The sequence below is a fragment of the Salmo salar genome, chromosome 14, assembly GCF_965601325.2.
Source record: "Salmo salar chromosome 14, fSalSal1, whole genome shotgun sequence".
Taxonomy (NCBI): domain Eukaryota; kingdom Metazoa; phylum Chordata; class Actinopteri; order Salmoniformes; family Salmonidae; genus Salmo; species Salmo salar.
Window position 1 is genome coordinate 50,495,406 of NC_138304.1, and position 25,278 is coordinate 50,520,683.

A 25,278-nucleotide genomic window follows, 5' to 3' on the forward strand; every position below is an offset into this window, starting at 1 on the left:
AAGCGTGAAGAGACCCCATTCTTTCCGTCAGAATGTGTGGGGACCCCATTCTTTCCGTCAGAATGTGTGGGGACCCCATTCTTTCCGTCAGAATGTCTAGTGACCCCATTTTTTCCCCAATAATTTCTTGCGACCCCAAATCTAATGACCTTAAAATCGGTACATTTTCATTTTTACATCAACAAATAATCTTCAATTCATTACATTTTCATCTCTCATCAAAATGAAAAGAAACCAATAAACACATTTACTCCCAAAAAATAAAAAAATAATGTATTATCTTTCTCAAAAACGTTTGTACTCTTATTATTTGGTTCCAATTTATAACATTTTGTATCTTTTTTTTGGGTGACCCCACTGCAGTTCCCGGGTCCCGACCCTGACTTTGAATATCTCTGCACTAGAGTGACATTCACTACCTGAGGGTCTAGTGAACGAACTGAAGAAAAACACCTGACAGGATGCCTTGTTTCCATGGTGATGACGATTCCTTCTTCTTGGTTCCCTTTCTGCATTCTGAGCATATTTTGAAGCACCTCTCACTGTCAACATGAGGGAGATGCATTCTGGGTCAGAATGATGCTCAGATCAGAGACAGGCATCTATCTGTCTGACAGTGAGTCAATGTGTGTGTGTGTGTGTGTGTGTGTGTGTGTGTGTGTGTGTGTGTGTGTGTGTGTGTGTGTGTGTGTGTGTGTTTGAGTCACCCATAAAGGAACTAAGAATGGCGCTGCATGGGAACACGTTTGGCCGTCACACACATTTCGAGAAGGCCACGCCAACCGCCGCATGAAGCTGGAATGTCAAATCCTAGGACAGCTACAACAGGATTCCCTAAATAGTGAACTACTTTTGACCAAGGCCCATAGGACTATGTAGAGAATAGGGGGCCAATTGGGACCCAGTTCTACACTGTTCTGGAACATTCTTGTGCTGAAGCCAAATGAAGAATCTCCCCCCTTATAGGAAAGATCACATTTCTGGCAGATAAAAAAACAGCAGAGTTGAGATTCCTCTGGTTTGTAGCTAATCGTTTAGGTAGACTGAAGAAGAAGAAAAATACTTTATTGTCCATTGTCTTGGGAGTGTACAGAAATTCTCTGGGTTTCAGGACAAGAGACAAGAAAGTAGAAACTGTGGGTTCCTTTGTCAGCGTGGCACCGTACAGACAATGATCAGTTCTTGTCACATCATAACATACTTTCAGAAGTAATATTAGGCTGAGTGATACTTCTAACAGACGCGTCCCAACGCACTCAAAAGGACATCTTCCTAGATAGATTTTTCCCAATGAACATTTGAATCTTTTCAGAGCCAATCTCGGTATGTGAATGAAACTGTTGTGTAAATTATTTTTTTCAAAAAAATATACTTGCTGAGCATGATATATAGGCTTTAAATATCTTGAACAATCAAAAGTACTGTTGGAGAAAGTCACATCTCAGAAGAGCCAATCAGAAGTATGGATATCTCAGAAGAGCCAATCAGAAGTGTGCATGAGATGGCCTGTATGTACAGCCCAGGCTATCGGAGGCAGCATGGGACAGAAACTTCTCTTCTGACTCAATTTCTCCTACCTTTCCTATATCAATAAAATAAAGAATATAAACTCAGCAAAAAAAAAAGAAACATCCTCTCACTGTCAACTGCGTTTATTTTCAGCAAACTTAACATGTGTAAATATTTGTATGACCATAACAAGATTCAACAACTGAGACATAAGCTGAACAAGTTCCAGACATGTGACTAACAGAAGTGGAATAATGTGTCCCTGAAGAAAGGGGGGAGGGTCAAAATCAAAAGTAACAGTCAGTATCTGGTGTGGCCACCAGCTGCAATAAGTACTGCAGTGCATCTCCTCCTCATGGACTGCACCAGATTTGCCAGTTTTTACTGTGAGATGTTACCCCACTCTTCCACCAAGGCACCTGCAAGTTCCCGGACATTTCTGGGGGGAATGGCCCTAGCCCTCACCCTCCAATCCAACAGGTCCAAGACGTGCTCAATGGGATTGAGATCCGGGCTCTTCTTGCAGGAAATCCCGCACAGAACGAGCAGTATGGCTGGTGGCAATGTCATGCTGGAGGGTCATGTCAGGATGAGCCTGCAGGAAGGGTACCACATGAGGGAGGAGGATGTCTTCTCTGTAACGCACAGCGTTGAGATTGCCTGCAATGACAACAAGCTCAGTCCGATGATGCTGTGACACACCGCCCCAGACCATGACGGACCCTCCACCTCCAAATCGATCCCGCTCCAGAGTACAGGCCTCGGTGTAACACTCATTCCTTCGACGATAAACGCCAATCCGACCATCACCCCTGGTGAGACAAAACCGCGACTCGTCAGTGATGAGCACTTTTTGCCAGTCCTGTTTGGTCTAGCGACGGTAGGTTTGTGCCCCTAGGCGACATTGTTGCCGGTGATGTCTGGTGAGGACCTGCCTTACAACAGGCCTACAAGCCCTCAGTCCAGCCTCTCTCAGCCTATTGTGGACAGTCTGAGCACTGATGGAGGGATTGTGCATTCCTGGTGTAACTCGGGCAGTTGTTGTTGCCATCCTGTACCTGTCCCGCAGGTGTAATGTTCGGATGTACCGATCCTGTGCAGGTGTTGTTACACATGGTCTGCCACTGCGAGGACGATCAGTTGTCCGTCATGTCTCCCTGTAGCTCTGTCTTAGGCATCTCACAGTACGGACATTGCAATTTATTGCCCTGGCCACATCTGCAGTCCTCATGCCTCCTTGCAGCATGCCTAAGGCTCGTTCACACAGATGAGCAGGGACCCTGGGCATCTTTCTTTTGGTGTTTTTCAGTCAGTAGAAAGGCCTCTTTAGTGTTCTAAGTTTTCATAACTGTGACCTTCACTGTCTACCGTCTGTAAGCTGTTAGTGTTCTAACGACCATTCCACAGGTGCATGTTCATTAATTGTTTATGGTTCATTGAGCAAGCATGGGAAACAGTGTTTAAACCCTTTACAATGAAGATCTGTGCAGTTATTTGGATTTTTACAAATTATCTTTGAAAGACAGGGTCCTGAAAAAGGGCCTTTTTTTGTCGAGTATATACTTAATGAAAAGATGTGCGGATGAGAGGATACTAACCTTTGACCTTATCGATGACGGTGCCGGCAGCCCTGAGGATGTCTACAGAGTTGAGGGTCTGGTGTTTGCCGATGACAGACTTGAGAACACGGAGCAGCTCCCTCAACCGCTCCTGTACCCGCTGAGTGAGTCCCTCGTGGCTTTCTGGAAGAGAGACCAACCGCTCCTGTACCCGCTGAGGGAGTCCCTCTTGGCTTTCTGGAAGAGAGGACAAGGAGAGAAACAGATCTGTCAAGTAACATTTTTATTAAAAACAGAATATAATACCAATTTACATAGTCGCCATAGCCGTCTTGGCTTTCAGGAAAAGATGAGAAAGAATAACAGATCTGTCAAGTAAGTATATTAACATAGAAAATAAATCTAAAACAATAACGATTGCACCACAGTCACCAAGTGCAAACTCCTAAATATGTCAGGTGCATCATGGTTCCTCACTGAGAAGCCTAAAGGACAGGTGCTCACCATCAGCCTGTTAGGTCTAACTGTTTTCTAGTGAATTAAAGTACGAATAGAAAAATATGTTAGTTTGGAGAAAAAAAATTAGAAAAGTTTGGAATTTCAACAACTATAGATTCTAGACTACATAATCAGCCATATCTGTGAGGGATCAGAACTACGACCTGTTACATTGTGACCCGTAGGTCACCCATTGGCAGAGAGAATGCAAAGCATGGCATTCTTTTTTTTGTGTTTATTTTACCAACACCAACATTAGGGACAGCAATAATGGAGTGAGTATGTAGATATCTGTCTCTCTGTCTCTGGACTGGGGTTGTGTAAGGCAGGAAACTAAAATAGTTGTGGTTGAGAGAAGATGTTTGTAATGCAACTGCTCTATTCCACTTTAGCCAACTAGTAAAAAAAAAATGGCCTTGTTTTGTTTTAAACAGTAACACAATATCTCACTGTACAGAGCAACAAGTGATGATTAGGTTAAGTAATTGGCCTCTACTAACCAGTCAGGTGATAGGCTAGTACTAATACAGAGGATCTCCCCTGTGTTATCCTTTCACTATGAACAGTTTGATGGATCTCCCCTGTGTTATCCTTTCACTATGAACAGTTTGACGGATCTCCCCTGTGTTATCCTTTCACTACAAACTGTATTGACGGATCTCCCCTGAATTATCCTTTCACTATGAACAGTTTGATGGATCTCCCCTGTGTTATCCTTTCAATATGAACAGTTTGACGGATCTCCCGTGTTATCCTTTCACTACAAACCATCTTGATGGATCTCCCCTGTGTTATCCTGTCACTATGAACAGTTTGATGGATCTCCCCTGTGTTATCCTTTCAATATGAACAGTTTGATGGATCTCCCGTGTTATCCTGTCACTACAAACAGTTTGATGGATCTCCCCTGTGTTATCCTTTCACTATGAACAGTTTGATGGATCTCCCCTGTGTTATCCTTTCACTATGAACAGTTTGACAGATCTCCCGTGTTATCCTTTCACTACAAACCATCCCCTGTGTTATCCTGTCACTATGAACAGTTTGATGGATCTCCCCTGTGTTATCCTTTCAATATGAACAGTTTGATGGATCTCCCGTGTTATCCTGTCACTATAAACAGTTTGATGGATCTCCCCTGTGTTATCCTTTCACTATGAACAGTTTGATGGATCTCCCCTGTGTTATCCTGTCACTATGAACAGTTTGACGGATCTCCCCTGTGTTATCCTGTCACTATGAACAGTTTGATGGATCTCCCCTGTGTTATCCTTTCACTATGAACAGTTTGATGGATCTCCCCTGTGTTATCCTGTCACTATGAACAGTTTGATGGATCTCCCCTGTGTTATCCTTTCACTATGAACAGTTTGATGGATCTCCCCTGTGTTATCCTGTCAATATGAACAGTTTGACGGATCTCCCCTGTGTTATCCTGTCACTAAGAACAGTTTGACGGATCTCCCCTGTGTTATCCTGTCACTATGAACAGTTTGATGGATCTCCCCTGAGTTATCCTTTCACTATGAACAGTTTGATGGATCTCCCCTGTGTTATCCTTTCAATATGAACAGTTTGATGGATCTCCCCTGTGTTATCCTTTCACTATGAACAGTTTGATGGATCTCCCCTGTGTTATCCTTTCAATATGAACAGTTTGATGGATTTCCCGTGTTATCCTTTCACTATGAACAGTTTGACGGATCTCCCCTGTGTTATCCTGTCACTATGAACAGTTTGATGGATCTCCCCTGTGTTATCCTTTCAATATGAACAGTTTGATGGATCTCCCGTGTTATCCTGTCACTATGAACAGTTTGATGGATCTCCCCTGTGTTATCCTTTCAATATGAACAGTTTGATGGATCTCCCCTGTGTTATCCTTTCAATATGAACAGTTTGATGGATCTCCCCTGTGTTATCCTTTCACTACAAACCGTCTTGATGGATCTCCCCTGAATTCTGACAGGGTTGTTGACAGCTACACAGTGGGCAGAAACAGCTGAAACGGGAGGGGATGTTTTCTTGTCTCTATGCGCAGTAATCAGTAGTGGGTCTTGGGCTGTGTTCAAAAAAGAGACCCTATTACCTATAGGGATCTCATCAAAAGTAGTGCACTATGTAGGGAATAGGGTGGCCATTTGGGACGCAACCCTATGGCTTGGCAAGATGAGTAATCAGTAGTAGCCTAGTTCTATAGTAATCTGTTGTGGGTCTAGGGATTGGGCTTGGCACTAGACAGTAGGTGAGTTCATGTCTCACCGAGGACTGACTGACGATATGAAACACCAGAGTGGTTTGTTTTTCTACCTAGCCCTCTGCAGACACACTGCACTAGGAGGATGAGGAGAAGAGACGGAATGTATTGGAAAGGCAAGGGAATTACAGGGGGAGTGAAAACTACCTCCCTCCCCTCTCTCACACATACACACACACACACACACACACACACACACACACACACACACACACACACACACACGGTATCCACCCATATACAGAGGAAATGTTCAGTATTTTAGGTGTAAGTGGTTGAAGTGAACTCATGAACCTGAATAACAGTTCATTACAGACATCATGACACACCTTAGTATCAGTAACACAGCATGCAGAAACGGGTGGGCTTTTAAACACAGTGCTGCTAGTTTATGGTGAAACTTCCAGCACAGAAACATGATGAATCTTACAGGCTAGCACTCCGCACGAGAAGAGTACAGCTGAGAGAAACAAGTCTTCCGAGAAACATCCTCTAGTCAAACAAAATTATGCCTAATCTACCCTCCTCCTCCTCCTCCTATTCTTCCTCTTTCTCGTCCTCCCCTTCTCCTCCCTCAGCTCTACTGTTCCATTTAAAGGAAGAAAGGGAGATAATTGGCAAGGCTAAACCTTTAAACATAACAAACTGGCTGACCCTCCACCCACCCACCCTCCTTGGCTGGGCTGGTCACTGCAACTCCCTGGACTAGTCACTGCAACTCCCTGGACTAGTCACTACAACTCCCTGGACTAGTCAATACAACTCCCTGGACTAGTCACTACAACTCCCTGGACTAGTCACTACAACTCCCTGGACTAGTCACTACAACTCCCTGGACTAGTCACTATAACTCCCTGGACTAGTCACTACAACTCCCTGGACTAGTCACTACAGCCCAATGGACTAGTCACTACAACTCCCTGGACTAGTCACTACAGCCCAATGGACTAGTCACTACACCTCCCTGGACTAGTCACTGTAGTTTGTTGGACTAGTCACTATATCTCTCTGGACTAGTCACTACAATTCCCTGGACTAGTCACTGTAGTTTCTTGGACTAGTCACTATAACTCTCTGGACTAGTCACTACAATTCCCTGGACTAGTCACTGTAGTTTCTTGAACTAGTCACTATAACTCTCTGGACTAGTCACTTTAACTCCCTGGACTAGTCACTACATCTCCCTGGACTAGTCACTACAACTCCCTGGGCTAGTCACTACACCTCCCTGGACTAGTCACTACAACTCCCTGGACTAGTCAATACAACTCCCTGGACTAGTCAATACAACTCCCTGGACTAGTCAATACAACTCCCTGGACTAGTCAATACAACTCCCTGGACTAGTCACTACAACTCCCTGGACTAGTCACTACAACTCCCTGGACTAGTCACTACAACTCCCTGGACTAGTCCACTCCCTGGACTAGTCACTACAGCCCAATGGACTAGTCACTACAACTCCCGGACTAGTCACTACAACTCCCTGGACTAGTCACTACAACTCCCTGGACTAGTCACTACAGCCCAATGGACTAGTCACTACAACTCCCTGGACTAGTCACTACAACTCCCTGGACTAGTCACTACAACTCCCTGGACTAGTCACTACAACTCCCTGGACTAGTCACTACAACTCCCTGGACTAGTCACTACAACTCCCTGGACTAGTCACTACAGCCCAATGGACTAGTCACTACACCTCCCTGGACTAGTCACTGTAGTTTGTTGGACTAGTCACTATATCTCTCTGGACAAGTCACTACAATTCCCTGGACTAGTCACTGTAGTTTCTTGGACTGGTCACTATAACTCCCTGGACTAGTCACTACAACTCCCTGGACTAGTCACTACAACTCTATCTGGACTAGTCACTATAATTCCCTGGACTAGTCACTATAACTCTATCTGGGCTAGTCACTATAATTCCCTGGACTAGTCACTATAACTCTCCGGGCTGGTCTCTACACCATATTGTTTAGAGGAAGACCCCCTGCTGACACAACCGAGGGCCCCTTGTCTTTCGGTTCTGTGTGTGTGTGTGTGTGTCCTTGCTGGTGTCGAGTGAGATATCTGACCCCCAAGCCAGCCATGCTTCCCGCTCAGTCTGTCCAATGTTTGTTTATCCCCAGATCCTTGGTGATACCCCCCCCCCCCCCCCCACACCCCTGCCTGCTAGGCTAAACCCTGACCAGAGTTGAGGTCGATTCCAGTTACATTCCTGTACAATTGGACATGGAAGTCCTCCGTCCACAGGAATGCAATTCAATATTTGGTTTGTTTACCCCCAGACTAGGCCATGCCTCTCAACTTGATCCTCTGCTCAACGTACCCGACACACACCCCTCCTCTTCGAAGGGAGTAGTCTCGATGTTAACCAGAGTTGAGGTTTGCTCATGTCTCTATAGGAATGCAATTCCATCCCTGAATTGGCTGGACTATTATTGCTTTGCTGACTAAGAGGAAAAACCTCTTGACTTTCTGAGAAAAAAATGATTGATTTTGCAATGTTATAATGAACTCATAACTAGACTATAAATGACCTTGAGTTATGCCTTTCATGGTGTGTCATTTAACATAAAGGGGTATTAAAGTTCCATGTAAAAGGACCCATCAACCAACAACATCTGAAGTTCATAGGCACCCCTCCCATTAGGTGTAAAATGAAAAGTATATATATTTTTTTATATTAAGTTACATATACATTTTTCCTAAAATTAGAAATAAGCAAAAAGGCTTGATTTCTGGTCAAACATTCTCTGCTATTAGTCGACTAATATCATAACATTTAGATTTCATTTCATTATTTTCCCTCTGTAAGTTTAATAAATATTGCCTAGTGTCTTGTCATTCAACATATCTTTAAGATATTTTCTAATTTCTGTCCCTCATGAGGAGGGAGGATAATACAGCTTCACAGAAGTAACTAGTAAGCCTAAAGGTAGACCTAGAATGTTGTTTAGGATTTATCCCGTCTCTCTCTCTCTCTCTCTCCCTCTATCCCTCTATCCCTGTGTCTCTCTTCCTGTCTCTCTCTCTCTATCCCTGTCTCTCTCTCTCTATCCCTGTCTCTCTCTCTCTCTATCCCTGTCTCTCTCTCTCTCTATCCCTGTCTCCCTGTCAATTAAATTTCAATTGAAGGGCTTTATTGCCATGGGAAACATGTTTACTTTGCCAAAACAAGTGAAATAGATAATAAACAAGTGAAATAAACAAAAATGAACAGTCATTCTCTCCGTCTCTCCCTGTCTGCCCATCTCTCTCTCCCTGTCTCTCTCCCTCCCTGTCTCTCTCCCTCCCTGTCTCTCTCCCTCCCTGTTTCTCTGTCTCTGTCTCTCCATATCTGCCTGTCTCTCTCTCTCAATTCAATTCAATTCAAGGGGCTTTATTGGCATGGGAAACATATGTTAACATTGCCAAAGCAAGTGAAGTAGATAATAAACAAAAGTGAAATAAACAATAAAAATTCAACAGTAAACATTACACTCACATAAGTTCCAAAAGAATAAAGACGTTACAAATGTCATATTATGTATATATACAGTGTTGTAACGATGTGCAAATGGTTAAAGTACAAAAGTGAAAATAAATGAACACAAATATGTGTTGTATTTACAATGGTGTTTGTTCTTCACTGGTTGATCTTTTCTTGTGGCAACCGGTCCCAAATCTTGCTGCTGTGATGACACATTGTGGTATTTCACCCAGTAGATATGGAAGTTTATCAAAATCGGGTTTGTTTTCTAATTCTTTGTGGATCTGTGTAATCTGAGGGAAATATGTGCCTCTAATATTGTCATACATTGGGCAGGAGGTTAGGAAGTGCAGCTCAGTTTACACCTCATTTTGTGGGCAGTGTGCACATAGCCTGTCTTCTCTTGAGAGCCAGGTCTGCCTACAGCGCCCTCTCTCAATAGCAAGGCTATGCTCACTGAGTGTGTACATAGTCAAAGCTTTCCTTTTTTTGGGTCAGTCACAGTGGTCATGTATTCTGCCACTGTGTATTCTCTGTTTAGGGCCAAATAGCATTCCAGTTTGCTGTTTTTTTGTTAATTCTTTCCAATGTGTCAAGTAATTATCTTTTTGTTTTCTCATGATTTGGTTGGGTCTAATTGTGTTGCTGTCCTGGGGCTCTGTGGGGTGTGTTTGTGAACAGAGCCTGTCTCACCCCACAGCCCTGTGGCAAGAAATGTGTGTTTTTTGCCTGTTTTAACCGCACACTTGTTGTTTGTGTACATGGATTTTATAATGTCGTATGTTTTTCCCCCAACAACACTTTCCATCAATTTGTATAGCAGACCCTCATGCCAAATTGAGTCGAAAGCTTTTTTGAAATCAACAACGCATGAGAAGACTATGCCTTTGTTTTGGTTTGTTTGTCAATTAGGGTGAAAATGTGGTCTGTCGTACGATAATTTGGTAAAAAGCCAATTTGACATTGGCTCAGTACATTGTTTTCACTGAGGAAATGTACGAGTCTGCTGTTAATGATAATGCAGAGGATTTTCCTAAGGTTGCTGTTGACGCATATCCCACGGTAGTTATTGGGGTCAAATTTGTCTCTACCTTTGTGGATTGGGGTGATCAGTCCTTGGTTCCAAATATTGGGGAAGAAGCCAGAACTAAGGATGATGTTAAAGAGTTGAAGCATAGCCAATTGGAATTTGTTGTCTGTATATTTTATCATTTCATTAAGGATACCATCAAAACCACAGTCCTTTTTGGGTTGGAGGGTTTGTATTTTGTCCTGTAGTTCATTCAATGTAATTGGAGAATCCAGTGGGTTCTGGTAATCTTTTATAGTTGATTCTAAGATTTGTATTTGATCATGTATATGTTTTTGCTGTTTGATTCTTGTTATAGGGTCAAAAAGATTGGATAAGTGGTTTATCCACACATCTCCATTTTGGATAGATAACTCTTCATGTTGTTGTTTGTTCAGTGTTTCCCAATTTTCCCAGAAGTGGTTAGATTCTATGGATTCTTCAATTATATTGAGCTGATTTCTGACGAGCTGTTCCTTCTTTTTCAGTAGGACATTTAGGGTGCGCTGGGTCTAGGGTGCGCTGAGTCTAGGGTGCGCTGGGTCTAGGGTGCGCTGGGTCTAGGTTGCGCTGGGTCTAGGTTGCGCTGGGTCTAGGTTGCGCTGGGTCTAGGTTGCGCTGGGTCTAGGTTGCGCTGGGTCTAGGGTGCGCTGGGTCTAGGGTGCGCTGGGTCTAGGGTGCGCTGGGTCTAGGTTGCGCTGGGTCTAGGTTGCGCTGGGTCTAGGGACACCAGAGTTTAGACACACTGTGTTTGGGAAAACATTTTTTTTCTTGTATATATTTCAACTGGGCTTGGGGTTCTTCATTTGTCTGTTCTGCTATGATGTCGACGCTATGGTCAGGGTCTGGGGTGGACTGTTCTGCTGTGGTGTCGTCACTTTTGTTGTGAGCTGAGGTGGGCTGTTCTGCTGGCTTCTCTGCGGGGGTGGTCACCTCTCGTGGGTTGTTCTCTGTCACACGGCATCCCCCTCACCCTCTCCTCCAGCAGTCTGATCCTCTCCCTCTCCTCCATCCCCCTCACCCTCTCCTCCATCCCCCCTCACCCTCTCCTCCATCCCCCCTCACCCTCTCCTCCAGCAGTCTGATCCTCTCCTCCATCCCCCTCACCCTCTCCTCCAGCAGTCTGATCCTCTCCTCCATCCCCCTCACCCTCTCCTCCAGCAGTCTGATCCTCTCCTCCATCCCCCTCACCCTCTCCTCCAGCAGTCTGATCCTCTCCTCTAGTGTTCTGTTCTTCTCTTACTTTTTATATTGTTGAAGTTGTCTCACCACAGTCCAGAGTGCAGATATGTCTCTCTCCACCTCCAGCTCTCCGGGTCTGGTTAAGGGGGTGTTGTTGTGCTGGACTGTTGTCTGGATCTGTGCTGACTGGAGTGTAATCACCTGCTGTTCCAGCTCCACCTGCCTTACCTCCAGCTGGGTAAATGTATCCTTCATTTCAATGAGGGGGTAGTACTCTGTGCTGGGAGGTTGGCTTTCCGCTTGGGGTTGCTTGTCTGTGGGGTTATATAATGAAGAGGTCTTGGGGTTGCTCGTCTGTGGGGTTATATAATGAAGAGGTCTTGGGGTGGCTCGTCTGTGGGGTTATATAATGAAGAGGTCTTGGGGTTGCTGGTCTGTGGGGTTATATAATGAAGAGGTCTGGTCTGACCCGCTCGGGGTGGGGGTATCTTTCTCAAGGGAAAGCTTCTCCTGCTGAGCTAATTCTTTGATTAGGTGGAAGTCCAGCTGAAACTGTTTGGGGTTGCCCTGTACCATTACTGTCTAGACTTATAGAGATTTATATTAGCTGAGCGTCCTTGTTGTCTAGTATCCTGAGTTTCCACCCCTCGTTAACACCTCCCTCTCTTAACTCTCTTGGGTAGGGTGCAGTATTTTGACGTCCGGATGTAAAGCGTGCCTGTAGTAAACTGCCTGCTACTCAGGCCCAGAAGGTAGGATATGCATATTATTAGTAGATTTGGATAGAAAACACTCTGACGTTTCTAAAACTGTTTGAATGATGTCTGTGAGTATAACAGAACTCATATGGCAGGCAAAAACCTGAGAAAAAAATCCAACCAGGAAGTGTGGAAATCTGAGGTTTGTAGTTTTTCAAGTGATTGCCTATCTAATATACAGTGTCTGTGTGGTCATTTTGCACTTCCTAAGGCTTCCACTAGATGTCATCAGTCTTTAAAACGTTGTTTCATGCTTCTACTGTGAATGGGGAGAGAATAAGAGCGCTTGGAATCAGATGACTGAGAGAATGACATGAGCTCAATTGCACGCACTCCCGTGAGAGTTAGGTGTGTTCCTTTTCATTTCTGAAGACAAAGGAATTGTCCGGTTGGAATATTACGGAAGTTTTATGATAAAAACATCCTAAAGATTGATTCTATACATCGTTTGACATGTTTCTACGAACTGTAATATAACTTTTTTGACTTTTCGTCTGAACTTACTGCGCGAGCACAGTGCATTTGGATTACTCGACTGAACGCGCGAACAAAATGGAGGTATTTGGACATAAAGATGAACTTTATCGAACAAAACAAACATTTATTGTGGAACTGGGATTCCTGGGAGTGCATTCCGATGAACATCATCAAAGGTAAGTGAATATTTATAATGTTATTTGTGACTTCTGTTGACTCCAAAATGGCGGGTATCTGTAATGCTTGTTTTGATGTCTGAGCGCTGTACTCAGATTATTGCAAAGTTTGCTTTCGCCGTAAAGCTTTTTTGAAATCTGACACAGCGGTTGCATTAAGGAGAAGTGAATCTATAATTCTTTGAATAACAGTTGTATATTTTATCAACATTTATGCTGAGTATTTCTGTAAATTGATGTGCTCATTCACCTGAAGTTTTGGGAGTCAAAACATTTCTGAACATTACACGCAAATGTAAAATCGGGTTTTTGGATATAAATGTGAACTTTATTGAGCAAAACATACATGTATTGTGTAACATGAAGTCCTATGAGTGCCATCTGATGAGGATCATCAAAGGTTAGTGATTCATTTTAGCTGTATTTCTGGTTTTTGTGACGCCTCTCCTTGCTTGGAAAATGTCTGTGTGGTTTTTCTTGTCTAGGCGCTGTCCTAACATAATTTGTAAGTTGCTCTGGATAAGAGCGTCTGCTAAATGATGTAAATGTAAAATAATCAAATTTTATGCTTTCGCCGTAAAGCCTTTTTGAAATCGGACACTGTGGTTGGGTTAACGAGAAGTGTATCTTTAAAATGGGATATAATAGTTATATGTTTGGGAAATTTGAATTATGAGATTTTTGTTGTTTTGAATTTGGCGCCCTGCTATTTCACTGGCTGTTGGCGAGTGTGTCCCGCAGGTGGGACGTCCCACATACCCCAGAGAGGTTAACAGAGGGGTAGTGTGCTAATATAGCACTGTGTCATGCCAGGGGATGGTCTGGTTAATATACCACTGTGCCAGGGGATGGTTTGGCTAATATAGCACTGTGCCATGCCAGGGGATGGTTTGGTTAATATAGCACTGTGCCAGGGGATGGTCTGGTTAATATAGCACTGTGTCATGCCAGGGGATGGTTTGGCTAATATAGCACTGTGCCATGCCAGGGGATGGTTTGGTTAATATAGCACTGTGCCATGCCAGGGGATGGTCTGATTAATATAGCACTGTGCCATGCCAGGGGATGGTCTGGTTAATATAGCACTGTGCCATGCCAGGGGATGGTCTGGTTAATATAGCACTGTGCCAGGGGATGGTCTGGTTAATATAGCACTGTGCCAGGGGATGGTCTGGTTAATATAGCACTGTACCAGGGGATGGTCTGGTTAATATAGCACTGTACCAGGGGATGGTCTGGTTAATATAGCACTGTACCAGGGGATGGTCTGGTTAATATAGCACTGTACCAGGGGATGGTCTGGTTAATATAGCACTGTGCCAGGGGATGGTCTGGTTAATATAGCACTGTGCCAGGGGATGGTCTGGTTAATATAGCACTGTACCAGGGGATGGTCTGGTTAATATAGCACTGTACCAGGGGATGGTCTGGTTAATATAGCACTGTGCCAGGGGATGGTCTGGTTAATATAACACTGTGCCAGGGGATGGTCTGGTTAATATAGCACTGTACCAGGGGATGGTCTGGTTAATATAGCACTGTGCCAGGGGATGGTCTGGTTAATATAGCACTGTGCCAGGGGATGGTCTGGTTAATATAGCACTGTACCAGGGGGTGGTCTGGTTAATATAGCACTGTACCAGGGGTTGGTCTGGTTAATATAGCACTGTGCCAGGGGATGGTCTGGTTAATATAGCACTGTACCAGGGGATGGTCTGGTTAATATAGCACTGTGCCAGGGGATGGTCTGGTTAATATAGCACTGTACCAGGGGATGGTCTGGTTAATATAGCACTGTGCCAGGGGATGGTCTGGTTAATATAGCACTGTGCCAGGGGATGGTCTGGTTAATATAGCACTGTGCCAGGGGATGGTCTGGTTAATATAGCACTGTGCCAGGGGATGGTCTGGTTAATATAGCACTGTGCCAGGGGATGGTCTGGTTAATATAGCACTGTACCAGGGGATGGTCTGGTTAATATAGCACTGTGCCAGGGGATGGTCTGGTTAATATAGCACTGTGCCAGGGGATGGTTTGTGTGGAAGATGAGGTTGCTGATGTTCCCATTTTTATAATAGTCAGAAAAAAGTGTCTCATGGTTTTAAATAAGGAGGTTCATTTTGTGATCTTTTCTTGTCTTATCATTCTTTACATACATAGGGTTCTGTATTTAATTACCTCTGAACAGCGGCATCAGGTGATTTCATAATTCCGTCCAAAATCAGGTTGTAGGTTTTGAGTTTTGATTTGGAGTGAAGGTTATGTTGTAGAGGGTAGTATCCTGTATATGTCCTGGTGACATAGTGAAGGTTACGTTGTAGAGGGTAGTATCCTGTATATGTCCTGGTGACATAGTGAAGGTTATGTTGTAGAGGGTAGTATCCTGTATATGTCCTGGTGACATAGTGAAGGTTACGTTGTAGAGGGTAGTATCCTGTATATGTCCTGGTGACATAGTGAAGGTTATGTTGTGGAGGGTAGTATCCTGTATATGTCCTGGTGACATAGTGAAGGTTATGTTGTAGAGGGTAGTATCCTGTATATGTCCTGGTGACATAGTGTTGTGGAGGGTAGTATCCTGTATATGTCCTGGTGACATAGTGAAGGTTATGTTGCAGAGGGTAGTATCCTGTATATGTCCTGGTGACATAGTGAAGGTTATGTTGTGGAGGGTAGTATCCTGTATATGTCCTGGTGACATAGTGAAGGTTATGTTGTAGAGGGTAGTGTTCTGTATATGTCCCTGACAAAAAAATCCAAGTTTATTTAAGTCTTAATCTATATTTTTTTAAGAACATACTGAAAAATGCAGAAGCTCACCTGATCATGACCTCTCTCTCTGAGTCTCTTCCTCTCTCTCTCTCCAACTCTCCCTGTCTGCTGCCTGTCTCTCTCTCCCTGTCTCTCCCTCTCTTTCACATCTCTTCCTCTCTCCCTCGGTCTCTCCCTCTCTCCCCCTCCCTGTCTCTCTCTCCGTTTCTCCCTGTCTCTTCCTCTCCCTATCGGCCTGTCTGTCTCTCACGCTCCATCTCTCCCTCAATTTTGTTGTTTTTCTATTAAAAAAGTGTGATCTTGAAAACCTGAAGAAAAAAAAAAACAGGGAAAAACAGAAACCTGGAAAAACAAAACAGAGAAACTGGAATTTTAAGAAAAAAATTTAACAGATTTTTATAGGGCCCTAATTACCATGGAATTTCACATCTCAGATCCAGCATTAGACAAACCCATAGTGTAGTCTAAATCTTCTTCCATATGCCTGTGGTCTTGTTGAGCCCTTTGTGTGTGTGATAAAGCCTGTGCCAATCTGAAGCCAGTGATACTGCGGCAGGCCAGGGCAGGCCAGGGCTGTTGAGTAGAAGAAGCCTCAGGCTCTCCCCCCCCCCCGGCTTACAACAACATACAATCAACTGGCCTGTCTTGACCTGCCTATTCTCTCTACACTAGTCCATCTCCACGCACAGTCAAGCGTGCTGAGTGGTGACACACACACACACACACACACGATAATAGTTTAGCTCAGTGAGTCATTGAGTTGCAGAAAAGGCATTTCTCCAATCGAATTCTAAAGGCTTGTGTCCCAAATGGAACCCTATTCCCTTCCATACTTCCAGAGCCCCATGGACCCTGGTCCAAAGTAGTGTACTGTAAAAGGGAATAGGGGGGTTATTTGGGACACCTAGTTCCTTCAGGGATTCTTATGCTATGTTGCCTTTATCTGCTTCTTAATTTCAGGTAGAAAAGGAGAGCAAAAGAGAGTGTGTGTGTGTGTGTGTGTGTGTGTGTGTGTGTGTGTGTGTGTGTGTGTGTGTGTGTGTGTGTTTCTCGCACCAATTCTTTTTACAGTTGCACTTCAGGGCTTAGTCTAAGGCTAAGGCAAACATCGTGGTGTTTGTGGTCTGAAGCCCGTTCGCTCCAAACATACTGTATCAGCCGTTGGTGAAACAATTCCAACGTCTGGAGCATATTTGCTCTCTAGTCCTTTGTGAGCCTTTAGCCTAACAGGGAGAGTGTGCTGTTGAAGGGGAACAAAAAAATACCATCTTTCAGCGTTCAGGTCAGAGGTCAGTGTCTGTCTGGCCGTTGGACTTCTGTTCCACTATGAGAGAATGAGTTTTACTTTGCACAACGCTCCTGCGGGTCAGTGTCTGGGTGTGTGTGTGTGTCTGCGCGTGTGTGTGCGACTATGCATGCGCCAGCAGTGTCAATCCTAGAAATAGAAAATGTATTGCAAATCTGTAGTAGTGACAACTTAGCAACACGCAGCCTAACAAGGCTGCTGCTGGTGGTTTACAGTCTAGACTACTACCCAGAGAGAAGATGCTTACTGGGCCTAAATCACATCTAAAATTACATTTTATTTGTCACAATGCCACCGAATACAGTGAAATGCTTACTTACAGGCCCTTAACCAACTATGCAGTTCTAAGAAAATACACAAAAAAGTAAGAGATTAAAAATAACAAATAATTAAAGAACAGCAGTAATATAACAATAGCGAGGCTATATACAGGGGGTACCGGTACAGAGTCAATGTGGAGGCTATACACAGGGGGTACCGGTACAGAGTCAATGTGGAGGCTATACACAGGGGGTACCGGTACAGAGTCAATGTGGAGGCTATACACAGGGGGTACCGGTACAGAGTCAATGTGGAGGATATACAGGGGGGTACCGGTACAGAGTCAATGTGGAGGCTATACACAGGGGGTACCGGTACAGAGTCAATGTGGAGGCTATACACAGGGGGTACCGGTACAGAGTCAATGTGCAGGGGCACCAGTTAGTCAAGGTAATATGTACAAGTAGGTAGAGTTATTAAAGTGACTATGCATAGATAATAAACAGAGAGTAACAGCAATGTAGAAGGGGGGGGGGGCAATGCAAATAGTCTGGGTAGCCATTTGATTGGATGTTCAGGAGTCTTATGGCTTGGGGGTAGAAGATGTTTAGAAGCCTCTTGGACCTATACTTTGCTCTCCGGTACCGGTTGCCGTGCGGTAGCAAAGAGAACAGTCTATGACTAGGGTGGCTGGAGTCTTTGACAATTTTTAGGGCCTTCCTCTGACACCGCCTGGTATAGAGATGCTGGGTGTTGCAGGGAGCTCGGCCCCAGTGATGTACTGGGCCGTATGCACTATCCTCTGTAGTGCCTTGCGGTCGGAGGCCGAGCAGTTGCCATACTAGGCAGTGATGCAACCCGTTAGGATGCTCTCAATGGTGCAGCTGTAAAACCTTTTGAGGATTTGAGGACCCATGCCAAATATCTTCAGTCTCCTGAGGGGGAATAGGTTTTGTCGTGCCCTCTTCACGACTGTCTTGGTGTGCTTGGACCATTCTAGTTTGTTGTTGATGTGGACACCAAGGAATTTGAAGCTCTCAACCTGCTCCACTACAGCCCCATCGATGAGAATGGGGCCGTGCCTGGTCCCCCTTTCCCTGTAGTCCACAATCATCTCCTTTGTCTTGATCACGTTGAGGGAGAGGTTGTTGTCCTGGCACCACACGGTCAGGTCTCTGACCTCCTGCCTATGGTTTACTGGGCCTGCTGCCTCATCATGGTTTACTGGGCCTGCTACCTCATCATGGTTTACTGGGCCTGCTACCTCATCATGGTTCACTGGGCCTGCATCTGTGTTACAGACTGCCTGTTTACTGTCTGTAATGTTTGCCGTCTGTGTTAGGGTCTTTCTTTACATAATAGTTTGGACCGTGTGGTGTCTGGACTGTGTGGTGCCTGGAGTCTGGACCGTGTGGTGTCTGGACCGTGTGGTGCCTGGAGTCTGGACCGTGTGGTGTCTGGACCGTGTGGTGTCTGGAGTCTGGACCGTGTGGTGTCTGGAGTCTGGACCGTGTGGTGTCTGGAGTCTGGACCGTGTGGTGTCTGGTGTCTGGACCGTGTGGTGTCTGGACCGTGTGGTGTCTGGACCGTGTGGTGCCTGGAGTCTGGACCGTGTGGTGTCTGGACCGTGTGGTGTCTGGAGTCTGGACCGTGTGGTGTCTGGAGTCTGGACCGTGTGGTGTCTGGACCGTGTGGTGTCTGGAGTCTGGACCGTGTGGTGTCTGGACTGTGTGGTGTCTGGAGTCTGGACCGTGTGGTGTCTGGAGTCTGGACCGTGTGGTGTCTGGTGTCTAGAGTGTGTGGTGTCTGGACTGTGTGGTGTCTGGAGTCTGGACCGTGTGGTGTCTAGAGTGTGTGGTGTCTGGACTGTGTGGTGTCTGGAGTCTGGACCGTGTGGTGTCTGGTGTCTAGAGTGTGTGGTGTCTGGACCGTGTGGTGTCTGTAGTCTGCACCGTGTGGTGTCTGGAGTCTGGACCGTGTGGTGTCTGGTGTCTAGAGTGTGTGGTGTCTGGACCGTGTGGTGTCTGGAGTCTGGACCGTGTGGTGTCTGGAGTCTGGACCGTGTGGTGTCAGGACCGTGTGGTGTCTGGAGTCTGGACCGTGTGGTGTCTGGAGTCTGGACCGTATGGTGTCTAGAGTGTGTGGAGTCTGGACTGTGTGGTGTCTGGAGTCTGGACCGTGTGGTGTCTAGAATGTGTGGTGTCTCCCGGCTACTATCCAATCAAAGCCAAATAGACATTATCCCATCCCTGGTTGGCCACTATTGTCTTAAAAAGTAAAACGCAACACAATATCTTCCAATGAACTTCCAGCAATATTTCCCGTCTGTCTGTTTGGTTAGCGCGTTTGTCTACCGTACGTAGCCAGGTAGCGATGTTAATGTTAACCGGCATCTTGTGGGTAGACAGAAAGACTTTCCCCATAACCTTCTCAAATAAATGTAAATTGCAAATTAGGTTTGCCTGACAGAACTACAGTAGGCTATATCATGAATATTTGTATCGATTGGGTGCCAATTGCTTTGAAAACTCTGTCATGACAGGTTCTACAGTAGCAGGCCTAACAGCAGAAACATTGCTAGACCGACACATTCCTTTCTTGCTAGATGCACAATTAAAGTGCAATTACACACAAAAGAACATCTAAATTAGTAACTTTAAAAAAAAATAAAACAATGACATGGATTGAGAACCTACTTCTCCCTCAGGCCCCTACTTCTCCCTCACGCCCCTACTTCTCCCTCAGGCCCCTACTTCTCCCTCACGCCCCTACACTGGGGGCAGATGTTAAAGGCTGTGGCTTCTGACCCTGTTGTAAAAACTATTTTACAGTCACAAATGAATTCCATAACTACTAAACAAGAAACAGACAACAGCTACGTCACCCATATTCAAGAACAAACCAATTCTCAATTCTGAATGATCTATAGAGGCCCTATGATCAGGAACTCTCTCCCACCTGATTTTGCCAAGCTATCTGTAAGGACAGACACTGGGAGACGAGAAGCAAGTACAGGGAGTGAACATTTAATAAATAACCGACATGAAACAAACAAGGACAGCATCTGGACAGGGGAAACATAACGACAATAGTGCTGACACGGGGATCAAACCGAGGAACAGACAGATATCGGAGGGGCAATCAACAAAGTAATGGAGTCCAGGTGAGCCCAAAGACACACTGGTGCGCATAACGATGGTGACAGGTGTGCATAATGATGGGCAGCTTGGCGCCCTCAAGCGCCAGGGAGGGGGAGCAGATGCAGGCATGACCACTATCCCCTTCGGTGTAAAAAAAAAAAGAATCTAAGAGGCACCTACTGTCCATCGCAGGTCTGCACCCCCAGTAGCTTGACTTCCTGTTTAGATGTTCTATTAATTTATCTCTTTAGCGTCTACTTTTTATGTTATTGTTTGTTTGTCCACACTGCTGAATCTGTGTGATTAATGACCAATGGGGGGGGGGGGGGGGGGGTGTTACTCGACAAGCAATTTTAGGCTTTTTTCCCCTCCCGTACATACTGTTGATGTTTTATTTGACTGTGTACAAACTGTCTTTCTATTTGTTGTACCGTTACAAACTGTCTTTCTATTTGTTGTACCGTTACAAACTGTCTTTCTATTTGTTGTACTGTTACAAACTGTCTATCAATTTGTGCAAATAAACTAAAGTGTGGTTTTGTAATTGACAGAGGGATATTGTCTGTGGCTTCTGACTAGGCTTGGGCGATGTCCTCTTTATACCATATACCGAGGTATTTCAAAAATACAGACGGTATGATTTTCAAAACTGTGAAAAAAATGTTTTAAATACGTTATAATAATTTTTTGGGCCGTGCTATAAGTTAAGTACATTTAAAAATGTTTACATTTTAGTCATTTAGCAGACGCTCTTATCCAGAGCGACTTACAGTAGTGAATGCATACATTTCATACATTTTTTTTCCCGTACTGGTCCCCCGTGGGAAGTATAACTATAAGAAATCTAAGATGCGCCAAATAAATGATATCCAGCTCAGGGGTCCAGCTTTGCATTTGGTTTGCTAACTTGCTAGCTAAGTGGCTAGATGTCAAGATCAAGCTTCTTGGTTACAGCAGAGATATTCAACCCCCTTCCTGGATCAAGATCCCTGTTGCCTAAATTATTTTGTGCGTCAAAAATAGCGTCCCTTGTGTGCACTTCTGGTAATACCGTATACCCCGGGAATGGTATTATATGACGGTATGACAATCTGGACACCACCCAACCATACTTCTGACCCTGTTGTGAAGTGTGGTTTTCTAATAGTTCAAATAGAAAACCACTGTATGCAATGCATCACAAAATATGTAGGATATGTCCAAGAGCTGGGCTAAGACTGTGAGGGGATCCCTGTGGCCTGGCCTGGGGTGGTTCTAGGGGTCTAAGCCGCTGCCTCTGGAGCATATGCACTCTGTACTAGAGGCTGTCACAAAGGAACAGGATTCCTACAGGAACGGGAGTGAGGTTCAGGACAGGAAGGGACAGGATCAACAGTCCACAGGAACTGGCAGTACAGGAATTTGTTATTTTTCTTTTCTTCTTGTGTAAATAAGCAGATTTAGATGGACATATTGTTTTTTTATGTTTTCATGTTCACCCCGCCTTCTCCCAACAGTAACACGCGTTATTCTGTCTTCAATCACTATTAAAATGATTATAATAGGCCTTTATCAGCTGGGCAGGCAATGAAAAGTAATATAGCTAGCTAACAGCTGGGCAGGCAATGAAAAGTACTGTAGCTAACTAACAGCTGGGCCGGCAATGAAAAGTACTGTAGCTAACTAACAGCTGGGCAGGCAATGAAAAGTACTGTAGCTAGCTAACAGCTGGGCAGGCAATGAAAAGTACTGTAGCTAGCTAACAGCTATCAGCTGGGCAGGAAATGAAAAGTACTGTAGCTAGCTAACAGCTGGGCAGGCAATGAAAAGTACTGTAGCTAGCTAACAGCTGGGGAGGCAATGAAAAGTACTGTAGCTAGCTAACAGCTATCAGTTGGGCAGGCAATGAAAAGTACTGTAGTTAGCTAACAGCTATGAGCTGGGCAGGAAATGAAAAGTACTGTAGCTAGCTAACAGCTATCAGCTGGGCAGGCAATGAAAAGTACTGTAGCTAGCTAACAGCTATCAGCTGGGCAGGAAATGAAAAGTACTGTAGCTAGCTAACAGCTAACAGCTGGGCAGGAAATGAAAAGTACTGTAGCTAGCTAACAGCTAACAGCTGGGCAGGCAATGAAAAGTACTGTAGCTAGCTAACAGCTGGGTAGGAAATGAAAAGTACTGTAGCTAGCTAAAAGCTAACAGCTGGGCAGGCAACGAAAAGTACTGTAGCTAGCTAACAGCTAACAGCTGGGCAGGCAATGAAAAGTACTGTAGCTAGCTAACAGCTAACAGCTGGGCAGGCAATGAAAAGTACTGTAGCTAGCTAACAGCTAACAGCTGGGCAGGTACTGTAGACTCCCAATCACGGCCGGATGTGATACAGCCTGGATTCAAACCAGGGACTGCCTCTTACACTGAGATGCAGTGCCTTAGACCACTGCACCACTCAGGAACCCAAAAGGACATAAGCAGTCGCTTAGGGCCCCTGGCAGATAGAGGGCCCCTGACCAAATCTCGCTTAGGGCCCCCAAAAGACTAAAGTGGGCTCTGGATTCTGATTTATACTTGTTAAAATGAATACGGGACAGGACCGGAGTGATTTTTATCAGGACAGGAAAAGAAAGTTGCCGGGTTATAAAACTGGGTAAGAATTTGAGAGGAAAGAACAGGAATTAATTTTAACTCATGTGTCGAACTCTACTCTGTACTGTTGCCAGAATGGGCCAACATGAATCCCGGCCCACTGCTCTTTCAGTATTTTCTTCTCAAACTTTAACCTCTCTATCCAACAAAAATGTTTTTTTTTTGTTTTTTTTAAAGACTGACACGAGCCTGTTAAAGCCTGTCTTATAGAGAGAGCTTTCTGCAGGTTTCACACCATACTCCAGTGACATGTCACAGTATGAACAGAATAACACAAGAGTCAGCATGTGCCTCTCTTAATCTCTCTTTCAATTCAAAGAGCTTTATTGGCATGGGAAACATACCTTAACATTGCCAAAGCAAGTGAAGTAGATAAAAAAAACTAAAGTGAAATAAACAATAAAAAGTGAACAAATAGTAAAGATAACACTCATAAAAGTTCCAAAGGATTTCAAATGTCATATTATGTCTACATACAGTGTTGTAATGATGTGCAAATAATTAAAGTACAAAAGGGAAAATAAATCATAATAAATATGGGTTGTATTTACAATGGTGTTTGTCCACTGGTTGGCCTTTTCTTGTGGCAACAGGTCACATATCTTGCTGCTGTGATGTCACACTGTGGTATTTCATCCAGTAGATATGGGTGTTTATCCTACAGGGTAGTGCGTACGGCCCAGTACATCACTGGGACCAAGCTTCCTGTCATACAGGATCCTATATACCAGGCGGTGTCAGAGGAAGGCCCAAAAAATCGTTAAAGATTCCAGTCACCCAAGTCATAGACTGTTCTCTCTGCTATCGTACGGCAAGCGGTATCGGAGCGCCAAGTCTAGGTCCAAAAGGCTTCTTAACAGCTTCTACCCCGAAGCCATAAGACTCCTGAACAGCTAATCAAAGGGCTACGCAGACACCTCTTTTACGCTGCTGCTACTCTCTGTTTATTATCTATGCATAGTCACTTTAACTCTACCTACATGTACATATTACCTCAATTACCTTGACTAACCTGTGCCCCCACACATTGACTCTGTACCAGTACCCCCTGTATATAGCCCCCACACATTGACTCTGTACTGGTACCCTCCTGTATATAACCTCCACATTGACTCTGTACTGGTACCCCCTGTATATAGCCTCCACATTGACTCTGTACCGGTACCCCCTGTATATAGCCTCCACATTGACTCTGTACCAGTACCACCTGTATATAGCCTCCACATTGACTCTGTACCGGTACCCCCTGTATATAGCCTCCACATTGACTCTGTACCAGTACCCCCTGTATATAGCCTCCACATTGACTCTGTACCGGTACCCCCTGTATATAGCCTCCACATTGACTCTGTACCGTAACACCCTGTATATAACCTCCACATTGACTCTGTACCAGTACCCCCTGTATATAGCCTCCACATTGACTCTGTACCAGTACCCCCTGTATATAACCTCCACATTGACTCTGTACCAGTACCCCTGTATATAGCCTCGCCTGTTATTTTACTGCAGCAATCATTAGATACTTTATTTTCTATTTTTTACTTAACACTTTTTTATTTTTCTTAAAACTTCTTAAAGCATTGTTGGTTAAGGACCTGTAAGTAAGCATTTCACTGTAAGGTCTACACCTGTTGTATTCGGTGTATTTGACAAATAACATTTGATTTGAATTGAACATGACCCCTGAACCGACATGGCAACAACCTAGTCCTCTACATACCTGGGTCATGTTCAGTCTGGAGGAAAACACAACACTTTTTGGGGGGGTTCTGGAGTACTCCCTCTTTAGCTTCAAAATGTGAAATGTTTTCTCCTGTTTAGTACCTACTGAACACAATCCTGAATGGGCATAACAGTAATCCAGACCTGGAAATGTGGAGTCACTGACCTAGTGGACCGGACAGGGAGAGCAGAGGGGAAAGCTAAATTAAGGCTGTGTAGCTGTGGAGTCACAGAGGGGAAAGCTAAATTAAGCCTGTGTAGCTGTGGAGTCACAGAGGGGAGAGCTAAATTAAGGCTGTGGAGTCACTGAGGGGAGCACTAAATTAAGGCTGTGTCAGCACCAACGTTGTCAGCCCTCTCCTGGAGCTGACACTTTACATGGCTGGATCTGACTAACACTCGCCTTGGTTATATTGCTTTAACAGGACAGTGTACACACACACACACACACACACACACACACACACACACACACACACACACACACACAC

The 25,278-nt window shown here is 44.6% G+C and overlaps 1 protein-coding gene across 1 annotated transcript in view; it reads right to left on the reverse strand.

The window, feature by feature from the left end:
• LOC106569760 (rho GTPase-activating protein 29) overlaps positions 1 to 25,278 on the reverse strand; it is a 69,888-nt gene that overhangs the window by 43,226 nt on the left and 1,384 nt on the right. Inside the window, exon 2 of the mRNA XM_082961402.1 lies at positions 3,108 to 3,305. Within this exon, the coding sequence (XP_082817528.1) occupies positions 3,108 to 3,305 (198 nt within the window). The remainder of the gene's footprint in view (positions 1 to 3,107; positions 3,306 to 25,278) is intronic.